The 17,732-nt window shown below is 40.3% G+C and overlaps 1 protein-coding gene across 1 annotated transcript in view; it reads left to right on the top strand.

The window, feature by feature from the left end:
* Positions 1-17,732, top strand: part of LOC124795334 (heterogeneous nuclear ribonucleoprotein C-like) — a 449,230-nt gene that overhangs the window by 286,752 nt on the left and 144,746 nt on the right. Inside the window, exon 5 of the mRNA XM_047259316.1 lies at positions 15,409-15,426. Within this exon, the coding sequence (XP_047115272.1) occupies positions 15,409-15,426 (18 nt within the window). The remainder of the gene's footprint in view (positions 1-15,408; positions 15,427-17,732) is intronic.

Genomic DNA, 17,732 nt, shown 5'->3' with positions numbered 1-17,732 from the left:
TGTGAAAAATAGCGCACTAAAAGCAGTAGTCATTATTTAAAAACCGAGCGAGGTGGCGCAGTGGTTAGCACGCTGGACTCGCATTCGGGAGGACGGCGGTTCAATCCCGTCTCCAGCCATCCTGATTTAGATTTTCCGTGGTTTCCCTAAATCGTTTCAGGCAAATGCCGGGATGGTTCCTTTGAAAGGGCACGGCCGATTGTAATATTGCTACATTAATTTGCTATGCTGAAATCGGGTGCTAATAGTAGAATAAAAACGGGTTAAAAGCTGTGAGCTGTCTGGCGAAGTTAATCTTGTATTACTAAGCAACTGTTTCATCAGGTATCTAGTCTAAGTTTACCAAATTCCCAAACAGACTAACATTGATTATAATCTTTTACAGTCATACAACAACCGGTAATATATCTATATATAAAAAGGAGAATTTAAATAAAAAGAAGGAAATCAGTTTATATTTGGAAATTTATTTTAAGATTGTTCATTGAAATTTCAGCATATTATACGTGAGTTATAACTGAGGTGGTGCCTTGTTTAAGGATTGTAAAAATGTGAGATTTTAATCTTACGGAACACATCAAATATGGAGCCAAGATTGGGAGACTGCATACAACCCTGCATTCACAAAACAACACCCAAAGAACGTTGAAACATAAGCAAGGAGAAATTAACCACAACCAACAGATTCAGTTTTCACCCAAAGAAATTACGTTCGTAACACAATCCTGTCCGTCATGTAATTACCACACACTGGTATACTAAATTCATATTAACTCTTTGTAAAATCTTCCCAAAAGGAATAGCTGAAGGCTACTTTGATGATTACACCACATGCTCCACGTGGTCAACTTGGTTTACAGAAAGCGTATAACTCCACAGTAATTTTGATAATTAAAATAAATTCGAACGAAAAGCAATTGACAAAAGAAAAACCTTGAACTGGTTACTAACGTCTTACTATTAACCTGATGGGTCAAACAGTTATATAAGCACGTGGTACTGGTCTCGCAAAGTACACTCCACGTGGGTTGAACATAAAGAAAAGTTGCTATATTGTAAAATATTGTCAAGACGAGACGTTATAATCACACAAGCATTCACATTTAAGATTGATGAACTTAGTTAGAGTTACTGACCAACACGTGGTTCCACTTTACTCAAAGAGTAATGACAAAGCAACTACCGCAAAATAATCTGAACTTCACACGAGAATTACACTCCGCTGCAATTTAAGATAACCTTAGATATTTTAGAGTTAAACCCGAAATAAAGATGATTAAATTTTCAGTTAGGCTGAACTTAACAAATCCATTGTCCTATGGACTTAGCAGACACGCGCTTAGCCGGAGATCTTACCACTTCAGACGCTCCCCACGGTCCCACAGCAACTGCCTACTACCGAGCGTGCTTCCTGAGGGTGGCTCACAAAGACAAACGGAAGGGGCCAGAGGGGCAGCTTCCTATACCAACATGACAACGGACGGACAGAACCATACTAAGGATAGAAACCTCTCTGCTTTAAGAAAGCGTAGCTACCTGTTCCGACGTTGGTCCTACTGTTCTCAAGCAGACAGCCTTGTCTGCTACCCTCAAGCATGCAACTACAAACACATTTGATCATTCATCCTCTCACACAGAAGGGAAGGGGGATGACAGTATCTTATCATATATAGTATATAACAGAAAGCGGATGTAGGTTCCGTATGAGACTGTGTGACATGAATTACATATAAACTGTGTTTTAAAGTGTAGTAGTGTGACAGATCGTTCTTGTTTACGTGTAAAGGTAACACGTTCCACTACTCAGTCTCCTCCCAGATAGTCAGAAACGCCACAGTAAATTTAGAAGAGGAATTTATTCCATAAATGACAACAGATTTAAGAAATCAAACATGAAAGGAATCCAACAGAGACCTTTCATAACCCCAACGCTCCGGGAAAAGACTGTGCAGGGAATTTTCTGGCCATGCTAGGACATTCCCAAGCAGGCTTCTCGCACCCTACTTAAACCAAAAGTGTAAAGAAAAGGCAAAAGGTCACCAGCTACTTGCTAAAACACAATAATTTCAACAAATCTTTAAAATCTACTAATTTCAAACAAAAAAAAAACACAATCTGTGACACCTATTTAAAAGATAGTGTAGACCTAATTCGGTCAGCAAGTAAAAACAATGGTTCCTGTGTCATTAATATGAAAGCAATTTCTGGTTGTTACCCTTATGGAGTTCAGCAGTATTTGCTCATTGCAAGAGCCAACTGATCACAGGAAAATTAATGACTGTTTATTAACAAGTAAAATTTATGAAAATAGCAAAGATGCCACAGCAATTAAAAAAAGAACATCAAATAACATCGGTATTATAAAGCAGAACATTACAATGCACAATCCGCAAAAGCAAAAAAAAAAAATGATAAGAGAAAAAACATGTTTTACAAAGTGGTTATCGCAAAAAAATTCTATATCGTATAAAACTAGTAATTTGTAGAATTAAAATAACTATGTGGCACAATTTAATCACTCTCCTATATTTCAATTAGCTAGCAAACAATGAGCACTGTGTCATTATACTGAAACTTCAATAATTATGTGATTGTTACCCTTAAGGGGTTCCTCACAATAAATATGCCCCATGCAAAGGCTAATCGATCACAGTCCAATGAGAATGAATAGCAATCTGACTGATAAACTATGCAATGCCACATGAATGAATTTACGAAACAAAATAACACAAATCTAATACATCACACAAGAACAAACATTGATCAATAAAACAGTACACTAGTCAACATCTAAAAAAAAAAAAAAAAAAAACACCAATAAATAAAACACCTTGCAAAATACAAGAGTCAAAGTCTAAAAAGAACAATAAATAGAACACCTGCAAAATACGAGAGTCAAAGTCTAAAAAAAATAATAAATAGAACACCAGCAAAATACAAGATTCAGTCTAGTAAACACCAATAAATCGAATCCCTACAAAACACACGAGTCAAAGTTTCTGTGACAGAAACACACGTATATGCATTGAACTAAGAACCGTATAATCACTGTTCACTGATACACTCACTAGTTCCACTGTTCCGAGGCACAATATAAGGGGAGGGGAAGGGGGTGCGTCGCCGCAGCTGTCAGTAGGGATTTTTTGTCCATCTGTTGCGTGCAATCCCGCCGTCTCTGCCCTCTCATGAAGTTTCTCTTGGTGGTCTGTGTCACGTACATCTCGATTTGGTTCCATGTTTGTGTTGTCAAATTCGTGCGGTATCCTCGATTGACACGCCAGGTTGATATTCCTGGGCAAGGATGGCACTTAGTGGCTCTTCTTTTGTGCCACCCTTAGCGACCAGAGAACATCGAACCATGATTTACTGTCTCTTGACAGTAGGCATCCATCAGGAAATGTTGATAGGCGTCGTTGAAGTCTGCCAGTTTCTCTGGACAGTACCTGTCAAAAGGCTCCAAGCCCCTTGTGTTGTTTCTCCGCGGCCGTCTCGTCACGGTCGCGTGCGTGTGGTGCGTTGCCAGCAGATGGATTTCCGCGCAGTGGACCGCTCGCCCATCTCAGGTCGTCGCCTTCAGGAAGGGTCGCACGGGGCGGCCGCCCATTAGCTCCAAATGCAAGGGAAGGTGTTTGCCGCATGCCCTTCTTTTGTGGTCGACCGTGCTCCCGAAGTGGCCCGGTTGCCAGCGTCCCCCGCTGGGAAACCCGCCAGTTTACAACTAGTCCGGCTGCTCCCGCTGTCTCGTAAGAGTTTAGCTGGTTCGCTTTCACGTTCTCAACTGCATTCACAGAAAATTTTTTTATCGTAGTTATGTGATTACACAATGTCATACATAATACCACTTAGTATTGTCTTTCACAATTTTTAAGAACAAAGTGAGACTTAATTTTTTTTTATTTTTTATAAAAATAATTAGATGAATCGACAATATAAAATAAAATTTAAATGACTTGACAATGTAAAAAAATAAAAGTGAAATGACTTTACAATGTAAAAAAATAAAAAATTAAATGAACTGACAATATAATATTTAAATCCACATCACTAATGTGGTTCACTTACGTTTTAATAAATCCAATGCTACTTATTAATTCACTAAAATGAATAGGACTATGCCTTGTGCAAGTATAGGTCAGGACAGCATAGGGTTCACATGTTATTTACACACACATACATGCACCCCTGTTGTCTATTCTACAAACTAACTACCCATAAACATGCATTACTCAATATTCTACTTCTATCCACTACTAGTTAAGCCAATAAGCTACTTCAATGCTATTTCAACACCGTGTATATACCACTACAACATTGTTCTAATTCGTCCTCTTCTTGACGCTCGCGGCATACGTCTTGTCACATGATAAATATGGAGAAACTTTCCTTAAACACACAGTAAAGAGAACAATGGTTATTTACACACCAAAACATTTATACCAGTTCGCACACCTGAAAAGAGACTCGCAATTATACATTTATCATACTCATATATTCACACATAAAACAGTAAGAAAATTTCATCTAAAATTACGTTATCACAAGAATTAATCACACAGATGGCTCTGAGAAGGGTACAAATATTTTAATTATACAGGTTATACTACCTTTTCTTACCCATTTCGTCCCTTCTTTAAGTTACCTTTCGCTTCCAAATCAGTTATTTCGCCTGTGGTGCTTATTCTGGACTCATTTCTCATGAATGGCAAAATTGTGGTCACCTCTATTCTGTAAAACAGTTTCATCTTAACATGTTGAACTCACAACAGACACAAAAGATCCGAATCCTCCTGTAGTTTAAATGACAAATGTTTTGCTTCATCCTTATTACCTTAAACCAAGCTTTCCTTCGGTCCCATAATCAAAATTATTTAATCATCCTCTACCTTCAAGAGGGAAATTTCCTCAGTACACATCATATAGGCTGCAGTGCATCCCGCACCAGCGAAAACACTAAGCTGTAATGCTCACAGCATCAGCAAAACACATAAACGTCGCTTTTCTAGGACAAGTATTAACGCAGAATAATTTTTTTTTTTTTTTTTTAGGCTTTGGCTCAACATCAATCAAGAGTACAGAAAGGATCCATATTTCTGTTCCATTCTCCATTTGCTGAAAAACTGCTCGTATTTGACTACCACAATAATATTTCAGGGCCACGTAAATTACACAAACCACAATTCTTCTTTCACCTTGAAGGGAATCAATCTACTTACGAAATCCACAGACAGCACTTTCCGTACTCAGCTATAAAGAACAAAAAAGACATATATCATCAATATTAACATATCATCGCATATTGGGAAGCCAATGGTTAAACAATCGTATTATCGCGTCCTGTTTTCAAGAGTCCAGATTTACTCATTCCTTTCTCAGAGTTCTCCTGTCTTAAAATATTCATACAGCACGCATACTATAGTAAGAGATCCTCATTTATACTGACAGATATAGAATAGTAATAGATAGATAGTAGCACTGAAAGCAGAAAATCGGAAACAAGGCTACTAACAGCTGGGGACCTGGGTTTGCCAGACCCATAATACCCACAGATCGGATATTCCCCTGAGTTTTGCATTAATTCAACACAGATCTTGCTTCTCTCAGGAGCGACTCTTTTCAATTTACACACACAAAAACAAACAGCATTTCACTCGTTCACAAGGAAACCTTTTATGTTCACATTAGAACCAACCTAAATCCTAATTGCACAAGGAAAGAAAAAAAAGCTAGAAACATCACATAGAAACATCTTTATCATTATTTTTACCAACGTATTATTCAAAATGCATATGTCACAAATTTAAACTAATCAATTGTTTCTCTTCACTATAAACCCTATGTACTCATTTGCCATGTCGCTCATTTGTTCCGATTGGCGCCTTCTGGGCTGATCATTTGTCATTGCCAGTTTCGTTCATTTCCATTTACTGGATTATGTCTAGGGTTGGCCGGCCGAATTTCAACATCATGTGGGGCTCCGCCTACAATCCTACTCCCACTGTGTTCATCGTAGTAACGATGCTGGTTGCCATACCTGTTGCGTTCACGATCTTGTCCACGCCCTCGATCATTTTCGTTGTTCCACCTGTGTTCGCGACTGTTACCCCAGTTTCTATACGGCCGGTCCCGATTATTGTTCCGTTCGCGTCGCGACGACCAGTCACGCCGTTGATTAGTACTACGGCCACGACTGCGATCGCGCTGCTGTGCCCCGTAATAACTTTGTGCCTGATTAGGCGGGCATTCTGCTGTATTATATCCCAACTCTTGGAGAAGTGTTTTAAACATTTCCACGTCCTCTTTGCATCGTCCCGCAAGAATGACGTGGCGCAAGTGCATCGGCAATTTGGTGATGCATATCCTAATTAGTTCCGCAGGCCCGTATGGGTCGTATAAAAATTGATTTTCCTGCAGCATGTGGTCGAATAGGCGTGCAGGGCTGCCGAAACCAGACTGGTTCAGCTCGTGAATCGCTAAACTGTTGTCCGCTATTGTGTTGCTAACGGACGTGGGACAATGCGTTTCAGCCTCTTGGACCCTCGAGAGTACCTGCTGGTGTTCCCTTTGGCATTCTTCTCTCAGCACTTGGAAATTCCTAAGTAGATGTTCTTCGCTCTCTTTAGATTCGGCATCGGCACTCCGCTTGCCCTGTTCTACGGCTTGCAGACGGTCATCGATTTGTTCAAATGTACGGCCTAATTCTTGGACCAAAGTTGGGTTATAGGGCCTTGCAGATACTTAGAAAAAACAATGTATGTAGGAATTAGTTGGAATTTGTAAAGGGGGATGTGAAGCTTTACTATATTACACATATGAGTAGACTTTAATAGAGAGATGACATAGCATTTTGAGTTTATATATCAAATTATGTAGTGCATGGCTCGAAAAACTATATATGCATAAGCTGTCATATAAAATTGCACAGCAATATAGGAGAGACATGACTTCACATAAGGGACTGCAAGTATGGGTTAGATGCCGGTACGTTTCTTTAATGAGTCATCAGAAGACTTCAGGCAAGCAATCAGTGTTTCCTGTGTGGAATCACAATCATCAAAATCATTGCAAGTAGATTGGGGTTTTGCAGCATATATCTTGTACTGTGCATGATTGTAGAGGATCTGGACATCCAATAGAAGATAGCAGCTTTGAAAGACTGTAACCAATTTCAGAGGATGCATAATTACTATATGGACTTGGATCGGGAACTTGTACTCTAATAAATGTAACTACTAAACATAAATATGCGAAGAGACCCGCTACTGTTCTATTATACTGTTGGTGTTGAATCACTGGCACTGGAAACCCGTCTGGGGTGATCCATGAATGCAAATAATGTATTATATAAATTGCAGGCCGGCCGGGATAGCCGAGCGACCGCTATGGTCGCAGGTTCGAATCCTGCCTCGGGCATGAATGTGTGTGATGTACTTAGGTTAGTTAGGTTTAAGTGGTTCTAAGTTCTAGGGGACTGATGACTTCAGAAGTTAAGTCCCATAGTGCTCAGAGCCATTTGAACCATCTGAAAAAATTGCAGGAAAAGTGGCTACAAAACGTTTACTCAGGGTGTGCCTTCTTATGTTGCTAAGGTGCTAAGGCTGATACTTTAATAATCATACACCACTAAATGTCCTCAGTAAGCAGGTGTTTCAGAGGTGTAGGGTGGTGGGGTGCATACAAACCAGATGCAGGTTGATAATCGTAAGAGAAACATATGACAACAGATCTCTACTTCTGAACCATTGTCATCAAAATCGTTGCAAATAGACGAGGGATTAGCAGCATGTATTACTTTAAGACATTATTCTCGATAATACCACCAACATAGATATAACTGAAATATAATTGGTTCCCAGAAACAAGGGCATTCATAAGGTCTTACTAAAAGAAGACATCGTGTCAAATTCACTGAAACTCTCCCTATTAAAGAGAATACTTCTTTAAGTGTAGTTTATGTGTTCTGCGTATGCATAAGAAAACTGGAATTGGAGGGGAGAAACAAAACTGGAGAAATCTGGTAGTGTTCTATTACACTACTGCTGGAAACAGATGTTTACATCTGACATAACGGATAAATACGGACTAAAACTGGATTAAGAGAAGGTGAGCTATAATAAGTGATTCATAACTAGAGGTGCAGCGCAAGGCCTATTTGATCATTACTCCGGAGAACTATTAATCTATCTTCCCCTTTAACAAATGTTCCCTTATAACTGCAGTCTTAATGAATTTAGTTTATCACACCAGTTGTTTAAATAACAGTATTGGGAGGGCTTTACAGCCTGATTGTGTAGGACAATATGTGGTGGATGTTACACATTTTGTTATACCATAGGTTTTAAAAATGCATCACAAACTATTATTTTTCCCACAAAAACTGTTATACTATGTGGCAGTGAGATGGTGTCCTATTACACTACTGCTGGAGACAATAAAACCATAAAATTCCCAGGTGTAAGGGTCCTAATGTGTCATGTGTATATAAAACAACAGCAGCAGGTGCCTTGCTAAAAGAAATCTGCATGAAATATAACTCTTTCATGAAAGAAGTGGTTTACAAAACACTACTCTACGATTGGTAGAGAGACTGGGTTGTAACATATTTTGCACTCATAGAAGAAATCTGGTAGTGTTCTATTACACTACTGCTGGAAACAGTACGTACTATAAAATACTTGTGCGTAACCTATCATATGGCGGCACCTGATTTTTCGGTGCAATCTCCATTACCATCATCTCGAGTGGAAAGCTTTATGCGGCATGCATTCGGTGTCACCTCCTGTAATGAACATTTTGGTTCGAAAATGGCTCTGAGCACAATGGGACTTAACATCTGAGGTCATCAGTCCCCTAGAACTATTTAAACCTAACCAACCTAAGGACATCACACACATCCATGCCCGAGGAAGGATTCGAACCTGCGATCGTAGCGCCTAGAACCTCTCGGCCACCCCGGCCGGCGAACATTTTGGATTGAAAGTGTAGATTAGTAGTGATGTACTTCTCTAAGGAGCTATTAGTACACCTGTCAGTCATTGCATGCTGTGTGGAATTACAATTATGTGAAAAACATCACTACTAGATAGCGTTTTTTGCAGTATGTACTGCTTTAACACGCAGGGATGCAACGTATGTGTCGCTTTAATACATAAATCCCACAAAATGTCCTCCCTCCATAAGTGTATTGCTGATGCAAGGCAGCAGTTCGCGTACAAAACTGATGCATGCTGGTTGTTGTGAAGTACAAGAAGATAGCATTCCCATTAGAGACTGATGATTGGTGAAGAGACCAGATTTAAATAAATGAAACATAGTTGAAAAAATAGTGTACTGTCTTGTCACAGAATTGCTGGAAAACTACCATAGAAGATACGTAGGAGGACTTACAGTAGAATGGATGTAGAAGGTATAAGCATGTGCCTGACGGTGAGATAGCTGAAGGGTAGGTTTACTGTCTTATGGTTCGAAACATCGATTTTTTAAAAATTGTGTTTTTGGATCCATAAAAGTGTTTAGATCCACCCCTGAAACGGTTTTTCCGAATACGGAACTGAAATGTTTGTTATTCGCGGTTGAACAAAAAAATCCACCTGCCTGAAATCGGCTTTTTTCACGCACCAGTTTTTTTCTTTCCGAGGACGAGTTGTTGTACTGGTGCTTGGGAGGAAACACACAAAATTCAAATGAAAGTTTGAACGCGTGTGTTTGGAAGTTAGCCCACAAGAATTTGCATTCTGGTGCGAAGACTGTGGAGACTGCGACATTCTTGGCAGTGAGCAGCTTCAACGAAGGGTATTCAGCAATTCTGAAGACCATGACAACGATGGACGTCACCCTGGGACTCAATTCGACGCAGTTCGCCAAGCATTCGGACGACCACCGGATTCAAGCGACCGAAAACCGCTTGTCACCGGCCGTACGAGCGGCTCTGGAGCAGCGCAGGATGGCCCAGATCGAGCAGAACGTCCTCTATGAGGAAGAGGAAGGACTAGTTTATGGACCTGGAATAGCAGATTGAACGTACGTTGCATAATATTGCATTTATATGTAGTCAAAACTTCAAACGCATTTTTCTCGAAATGACGTTTTTTATCGCGCGGTATGGTAACTTAAAATGTACCGAACCGATTGGCATGATTTTTTGTTTCCGACGAAGCTAAATTGTATAGGAGTTGTGCCACTTTTATTCCGATCCATCAGCTATAAATATTTTTTCTTGGCCGACGAAGTCGGAAAATCGGTAAAGAAACCCTATTTTTTTTCAAATGGCCGCCATTTTTTTCCTATGGTCCAAATAACTTAAGCGAGGTACAACTCCTAAAGAATCTTATATACTTCGCTAACGTCAACTCAATTTTGAATCAGACGAGCCGGCTGACCTGTGACATACCGCGGTGGAGGTCTACATCGAAATTTTGTTTCGTTTCGACGGCACTTCCGCCTTTGCTCTTCGATATTTCCGGTCGACAAAATTCCAATTCGTAAAGGAAATATCAATAAACATTTTGACCAAATTTGACATTGATATCTATAACACATCCATAGAAAAAAATTCTCAAAAAACGTGATTGTTTCGTGCCAAAGATAGTAACCCCCCCCACCCTTATGGAAAAATAATCCATCAGTGAAAGGAACGGTTTACAAAATATCTGTTCGCCCGATTTTTAAGTATTACTCTCCAGTCCGGAATATTTACCAGGTCATATTAACAGAAACAACATAAAGGCCGACGAAGAGTGACACTAATGCAATTATTAAGTTCAAAAAATGGCTCTGAACACTATGGGACTAAACTTATGAGGTCATCAGTCCCCTAGAACTTAGAACTACTTAAACCTAACTAACGTAAGGACACCACACACATCCATGCCAGAGGCAGGATTCGAACCTGCGACCGTAGCGGTCGCGCGGTTCCAGGCTGTAGCGCCTAGAACCGCTCGGCCACCACCGCCAGCCAATTATTAAGTCTGTGCGACTTCTGTTGTATACGCTACAAGAAACGCATTATGTATCACAGAAAGGGTTTGCTGTTGTAATCCGAGGGAGATCATTTTGAGCAGAACCAGACGTGACTCGCAAAATAACCAGAAGGGGCAATTACACCAGAAACTCGAAAGTGATTAGGAGGTATTGCACATCTGATTTGCGATATAGACAACAACGTCGATTGGGAGACACATCATGGAGTGCGAAATTGTGGGAACCTGTGTTATAATGGTTTAACAGAACTTTGGTTGCATACTAGAGGATCAGATATGAGACTCTGAGGTAGACTTAAGCAGTTATCTGTTAATACATAGCTATTATACAATTATCGAACTTGACAAATTTGTGACACACTATCGAAAGATCGCATAAAATTCCCCTTTAAAGTCTTTTTGGTGTAGTAGGAAATAAACCGGCAGTTTTCATGGAAAATTGGCATAGTATTAAAGAGGCGATGAGCAGTATTACTTTATATTGGCTGCAGCTACTGAATGAAACACTAAAATGTAAATATGTGCCAGAACACCTGAGAAAATGCACCTGACGATTATTACCAGTTTATTCAGATAACAAAACGTTTAGAGTGTATGAAATTTTCTCGAATAAGATCTGAAATTTGATCACCCATTGTTGAAACCTGACATATCAGTAAATTTTTTTAAAGAACACTCTGTAGTGATTATTAAACATTTAGTGTCTCTTGTAACAAATAGCCCCAAAGCTACACATAGCAATGGAAGAAGGCGCTCATACATTGGAATTTCTGATAAATTGCCTTTGAGCCCAATACTCTACAGAAAATTGCAAAAACTGTACAAAAGGTTGATGCACATGTCAGATATGTGTGTATAGGACATTGGTGGAGATGGGACGAGAGACAGAATACTGGTGAGGAGTCCATGTGATAGCCGTTCATGATGTTGAACCTTCCAATACGCTGAACGGAACAGAACTGGCCTAGGAAGGGGTGGTTCCGGAAGGGGAAAAGGGAATGGCAAGGACATTGACCTTGAAGATACGTCACACATATGCCTCAGAATGGAGGACATTTACCTTTGTCCCTGCCGATAAGAACAGTGGGCTCTTTGTTCCACTGTGTCCATTGATTCACTACTTATGCTGGTTGTAATTTGATGTCCCATGAGAAATAAGAAACATTCTTTAATGTTGATATTTTTTTTTATTTTCCCAGTACATGGAACTGTTAGTGATTGCTAGTTCTGCGTTGACTGTGGATATTGTCACAGACACAGTGCCTTTCACTGTTCAGAGATGTCACTAAACCCGCCCAAAGATGTAAATAACATGCATGAGCAGCGCCTATTAGACGGAGGGGGTCCGACAACCGATGAGTTTGTCATTCCACCAGGAAGGAGGTACACGGCTCTTGTTGTCCGTAGTTCTACCGTGCCTAGACGGTCAATACCGTGGTTCGGTCGCGTGCGCATTGGTACTTTGTGTCAGGAAGGGCTCTCGACGACGGAAGTGTCCAGGCGTCTCGGGGTGAACCAAAGCTATGTTGTTCGGCCATGGAGGAGATGCAAGAGACAAGAACTGTCGATGACGTGCCTCGCTCAGGCCGCCCAAGGGCTACTACTACAGTGTATGACCGCTACCTACGAATTATTGCTCGGAGGAACACCGACAGCAACGCCACCATTTTGAAAAATGCTTTTCGTGCAGCCACAGGACGTCATGTTACGACTCAAAAGTGTGCGCAATAAGCTGCATGATGCGCAACTTCACTCCCGACGTCCATGGCGAGGTCCATCTTTGCATCCACGACACCATGCAGAGCGGTACAGATAGGCCGATCAACATGCCGAATGGACAGCTCAGGATTGGCTTCACGTTCACTTCACCGATGAGTGTTGCATATGCCTTCAACCAGACAATCGTCGAAGACTTGTTTCGGGGCAACCCGGTCAGGCTGAACGCCTTAGTAACACTGTCCAGCGAGTGCAGCAAGGTGGAGGTTCGCTGCTGTTGTGGGGTGGCTTTATATGGGGTCGACGTTCGCCGCTGGTGGTCATGGAAGGCGCCGCCCGATAGTGCAACCATATCGACAGCATATTGGCGAGGCATTCGTCTTCATGGAAGACGATTCGCGCCCCCGTCGTGCTCCTCTTGTGAATGACTTGCTTCGGGATAACGACATCGCTCGACTAGAGCGGCCAGCATGTTCTCCAGACATGAACCCTATCGAACATGCTTGGGATAGATTTAAAAGGGCTTTTTATGGACGACGTGACCCACTAACTACTCTGAGGGATCTACGCTGCATCGTCGGTGGGGAGTGGGACAATCTGAACCAACAGTGCCACGACGAATACAGGTATGCATCAGTGCAAGAGGACATGCTACTAGGCATTAGAGGTACCGGTGTATACAACAATCTCGACCACCACTTCTGAAGGTCTCGCTGTTTGGTGGTACAACATGAAATGTGTGGTTTTCATGAGCAACAAAAAGGGAGGAAAAGATGTTTATGTTGATTTCTATTCCAATTTCCTGTACAGGTTCCGGAACACACGGAACCGAGGTGATGCAAAACTTCTTTGGATGTGTGTATGTTGGGTATCGTTTTTCTGTCGGTATGAGTGAAATACCTCACAGAAAAAGTGAATGGGTTTCATAGGTTATTAGTTGACGAAGTTGTAATAAGTATCTGTTACATGCAAAATATTTTCAATTGTTGGATATTTTTTCATTGTCACGATGCTTAAATGAGGAAAGTTTTGTCGTCTACAGCACCATTTGTCAGTGTCTACAGTGAGGTGGTATTTTCTGCGCTAGTTAATAGACGTTCGAAGACAGTGGATGACTAATTATCATACATTGTCATAATTTTATATTATCTAACTTGTTAATGGGTTGCAATATTAAGTTTCTTATTAATATCTGTAAAAAATTAGATGATGCCTTCTGTGACGCCGTATACGGCTCATTAATACACTTCGTATAAACCGTATGTGATCTGAGACAAGACATGTGTTTTGCTATTTTTTTTCATAAAAGTCGGTCCGATTTGGACGCTAGTCTTCCTCTTCTGTTTCGTCCTCGTATACACCTGTCTAAATGTACAGAAATTTATCATACTGTGTAACTATTAATTATTTTTATTAGTGGATGAAGACAGACGATTGCATGATGTCCCGTGATAAATGTTAAAGACTACTAAACAGCGAACTGTGGAGTGACAGGATACGGATGTTCTTATTTATGTTTTGACTACGAAAAGATAACCTCTAAGACGTTCGAGGGTTTTGAAGATGGCATAGTTAGCGTTAGCAGGTGGGAAACACTAGCAGTAGTTGTGTTTGGTAGGCAGCGAAGCGCTGACAGCCTGTAACGTTTAGCGCTCTCTAGTCTGTGTGCAAGTGACCGTAATCGCGCGATCTTAATGGAATTAGAAAAATAAGCCAAATGTTTGACAAGCTACTTGTACAAGGAACTTCATACACCTTCTTACGTGAATTTGAACAGTCTTTACCATGCATTAAAAATCATATACAACAAAGATAACGAACAGTATCACGAAAATTTTGACTAACCCACAGAAAATAATGAAGTTATTTCTAAAGTTGACCGTCAGTCCAATTGTGCAAACTCGGTCCTTTAATCAGTTATCTTAACAAGCGTGTGCTAATAAAATGGTTGGCAAACAAAAACAGAATCACTACCGTAAACGAAATAACAAAGAGAAATGTTGTGTGTAAGAAAGCGTGTGCTAATAAAATAGTTGGCAAACAAAAACAGAATCACTACCGTAAACGAAATAACAAAGAGAAATGTTGAGTGTAAGTTTGTATTACTAAATAAATACAAATGAAATAAATTTAAAAAAAGCAAATAATAGTAACAGAAATGGTTAAATGATGAACTCTATCTCAAACAGAACTACGTTACTTGGCAGTCTGAAATTTTCATTAGGACGATAGTGGTATTATGTTTTTTTCTGACAAATATTCACTGTGTGCGACGATTTTAGTTTTATTCTTCAATCACACATATTATTAGAAAGATACTATGTAGTGAAATATTTTTGGTACCAGTGGGGAGAGTAGTGTTGTGTGTTTTACGTATAGAACATGAGGGCGGATTTCCTGGCGAATAATACAGATATGTTTCTAGTACATTCCTGAGTGCCTTGCAGTGCTAAACTGTAGATCAGCATTAAGTACGAAAAATGGAAGTTATGCCGCGCAATAGGTATATGCCATTAAGGGAGCACTTCCATTTTCCTCTCCTTAGGCTCGTCATTGTCCTCTCGATAGGCTCTCCGTCACACAGTAATAATTCATTGTAAGAACAATTTGACAAATTTTGTAGCTGTGTAAGAGCTTGCTAGTTTCTAAAATGTTGTTCATTTACGTGTAATTTTATCTCTGACATATTCTTATTTGAACATTTTTTCTGTTTCAGGGACTACTACTACGACAGGTAAGCACAAATTTACGATATAATAGATTAATGTTAAAAGAGAGGCTTATTGCATTCGGTCTAGTATTTTAATAACCTTGTTGACAGATGGGAGACCCACAGAATGAGTAGTAATATAGGTGAGTGGTAATATAAATGAGAAATGTTCATACATAGGCAGTAATTTATGTTTTAAAACGCATTATTGTATTCTTCACGTACCGGGTGTTACACGTAAACCGTTAATCTAAAATATTTTCAGAATGGGTCAAGACATCGGAACAGTTTCTTTGACAAATGTCACTACTTCTCGAAACAACTATTTTGTCGCATGAGTGACATCACGATAATATCTCCACCTGTACCAATTTTAAACAACTACACTGAAGAGCCAGAAAAACTGGTACAGCTGCCTAATATCGTATAGGGCCCCAGCGAGCAAGCAGAAGTGCCACAACTCGACGTGGCATGGACTCGACTGATGTCTGAAGTAGTGGTGGAGGGAACTGACACCATGCATCCTGAAGGGCTCTCCACAAATCCGTAAGAGTACGAGGGGGTGGAGATCTCTTCTGAACACCACGTTGCAAGGCATCCCAGACACGCTCAATAATTTTCATGTCTGGGGAATTTGCTGGCCAGCAGAAGTGTTTAAACTCAGAAGAGTGTTGCTGGAGCCACTATTCCGGACTTGTGCGGTGTCGCATTGTCCCGTTGGGATCGCCCTCGTCCTTTGGAATGCACAATGGACATTAATGGATGGGGGTGATCAGACAGGATGCTTACGTACGCGTCACCAGTCAGAGTCGTATCTAGACGTATCACGGGTCCCATACGACTCAAACTGCACACGCCCCACACCATTACAGAACCTGCACCAGCCTGAACAGTCCGCTGATGAAATACTGGGTCCATGTATTCATGAGGTTGTCTCCATACACCTCTATCCGCGTGATACAATTCGAAACGAGATTTGTTCGACGAGGCAACATGTTTCCAGTCATGGACAGTCCAATGTTGATGTTGACGGGCCCAGGCAGGGTGTAAAGCTTTGTGTCGTGGAGTCATCAAGGGTACATGAGTTGGCCTTCGGCTCCGAAAGCCCACCGATGGCCCAGCATTGAAATCTGCAGCAATTTGCGGATGAGTTGCACTTCCGTCATTTTGAACGGTTCGCTTCAATCGTCGTTGGCCCCGTTCATGAAGAATCTTTTTCCGGCCGCAGCGATGTCGGAGATTCGATGTTTTACCGGATTCCTGATATCACGGTACACTAGTGAAATCGTCGCACGCGAAAATCCCCACTTCATCGCTATCTCGGATATGCTGTGTCCCATTGCTCGTGCGGCGACTATAACACCACATTCAAACTCATTTAAAACTTGGTAACCTGCCGTCGTAGCAGCAGCAACCGATGTAACAACTGCGCCAGACACTTAGTGTCTTATAAAGGCGTTGCCGACCGCAGCATCGTATTTTGCGTGTTAACACTTCTCTGTATTTGAATATGCATGTCTATACTAATTACTTTGGCTCCTCAGTGTAGCTTAGTGCCCACTGCTTTGCTCCTGTAGAGTATACGGTCTGCACAGTTTTTTAACGTATTTTTACGTTCTTAAATTGCAAAAACAAATCCTTTAACACTAAGTTAGGCCATAGACGCTTGGTCTCTTCGGAATGTACTTCTGACCAAAATGCTACTTGCTTGCTTTGTTAATAGTGCCTTTTGTGTTTTTGTGATAATTCCATGAAAACGTCCATCCTGTAATGTCCTTAGAAATTAAATACCAATTTCAATAGATTTAGTTTTAAATATGTTTAAATATAACGAAATATTTTCTTAGAAAATTTCACCCCATAGATGTTGAATTAAAAAAAAAAAGAAAATAAAATAAAATCTGAAACACATTTTTTGTTTCTAACCAAGAATCCAAATACAATTTTTGAGAGATTTAATTTCAAAATTGCTTTTGTAATGAAATAATTCCTTAAAATTTTCACCCTCTATTTTACCCCCTTAGGTGTTGAATTTTCAAAAACACTGAAACACTTATTTTTATTTCTAATCAAGAAGTCAAATGTCAGTTTTCATAGATGTGGCTTTAAAAATACTTTAATAGTACTTTAATAATTATTTATTTTCAGAACTTCTGCGCAATAATTTACACTATTAGTGATTGAACTTCCAAAAATACTGAAGCGTGTATTTTAAATCTCGGTCCGAGAAGCCAAATACCAATTTTCGTAGTTCTCGCTTCAAAATTTCCTTGTTAGCGATATATTTTCCAAAACCTTTCATCCATTACTCCAATCCCCTAGGGACGGAA

The sequence above is a fragment of the Schistocerca piceifrons genome, chromosome 4 (genome assembly GCF_021461385.2).
Source record: "Schistocerca piceifrons isolate TAMUIC-IGC-003096 chromosome 4, iqSchPice1.1, whole genome shotgun sequence".
NCBI classification, from domain to species: Eukaryota; Metazoa; Arthropoda; class Insecta; order Orthoptera; family Acrididae; genus Schistocerca; species Schistocerca piceifrons.
The sequence above is the reverse complement of the archived record's forward strand: the minus strand, read 5'-3'. Positions and strand labels throughout refer to the sequence as shown.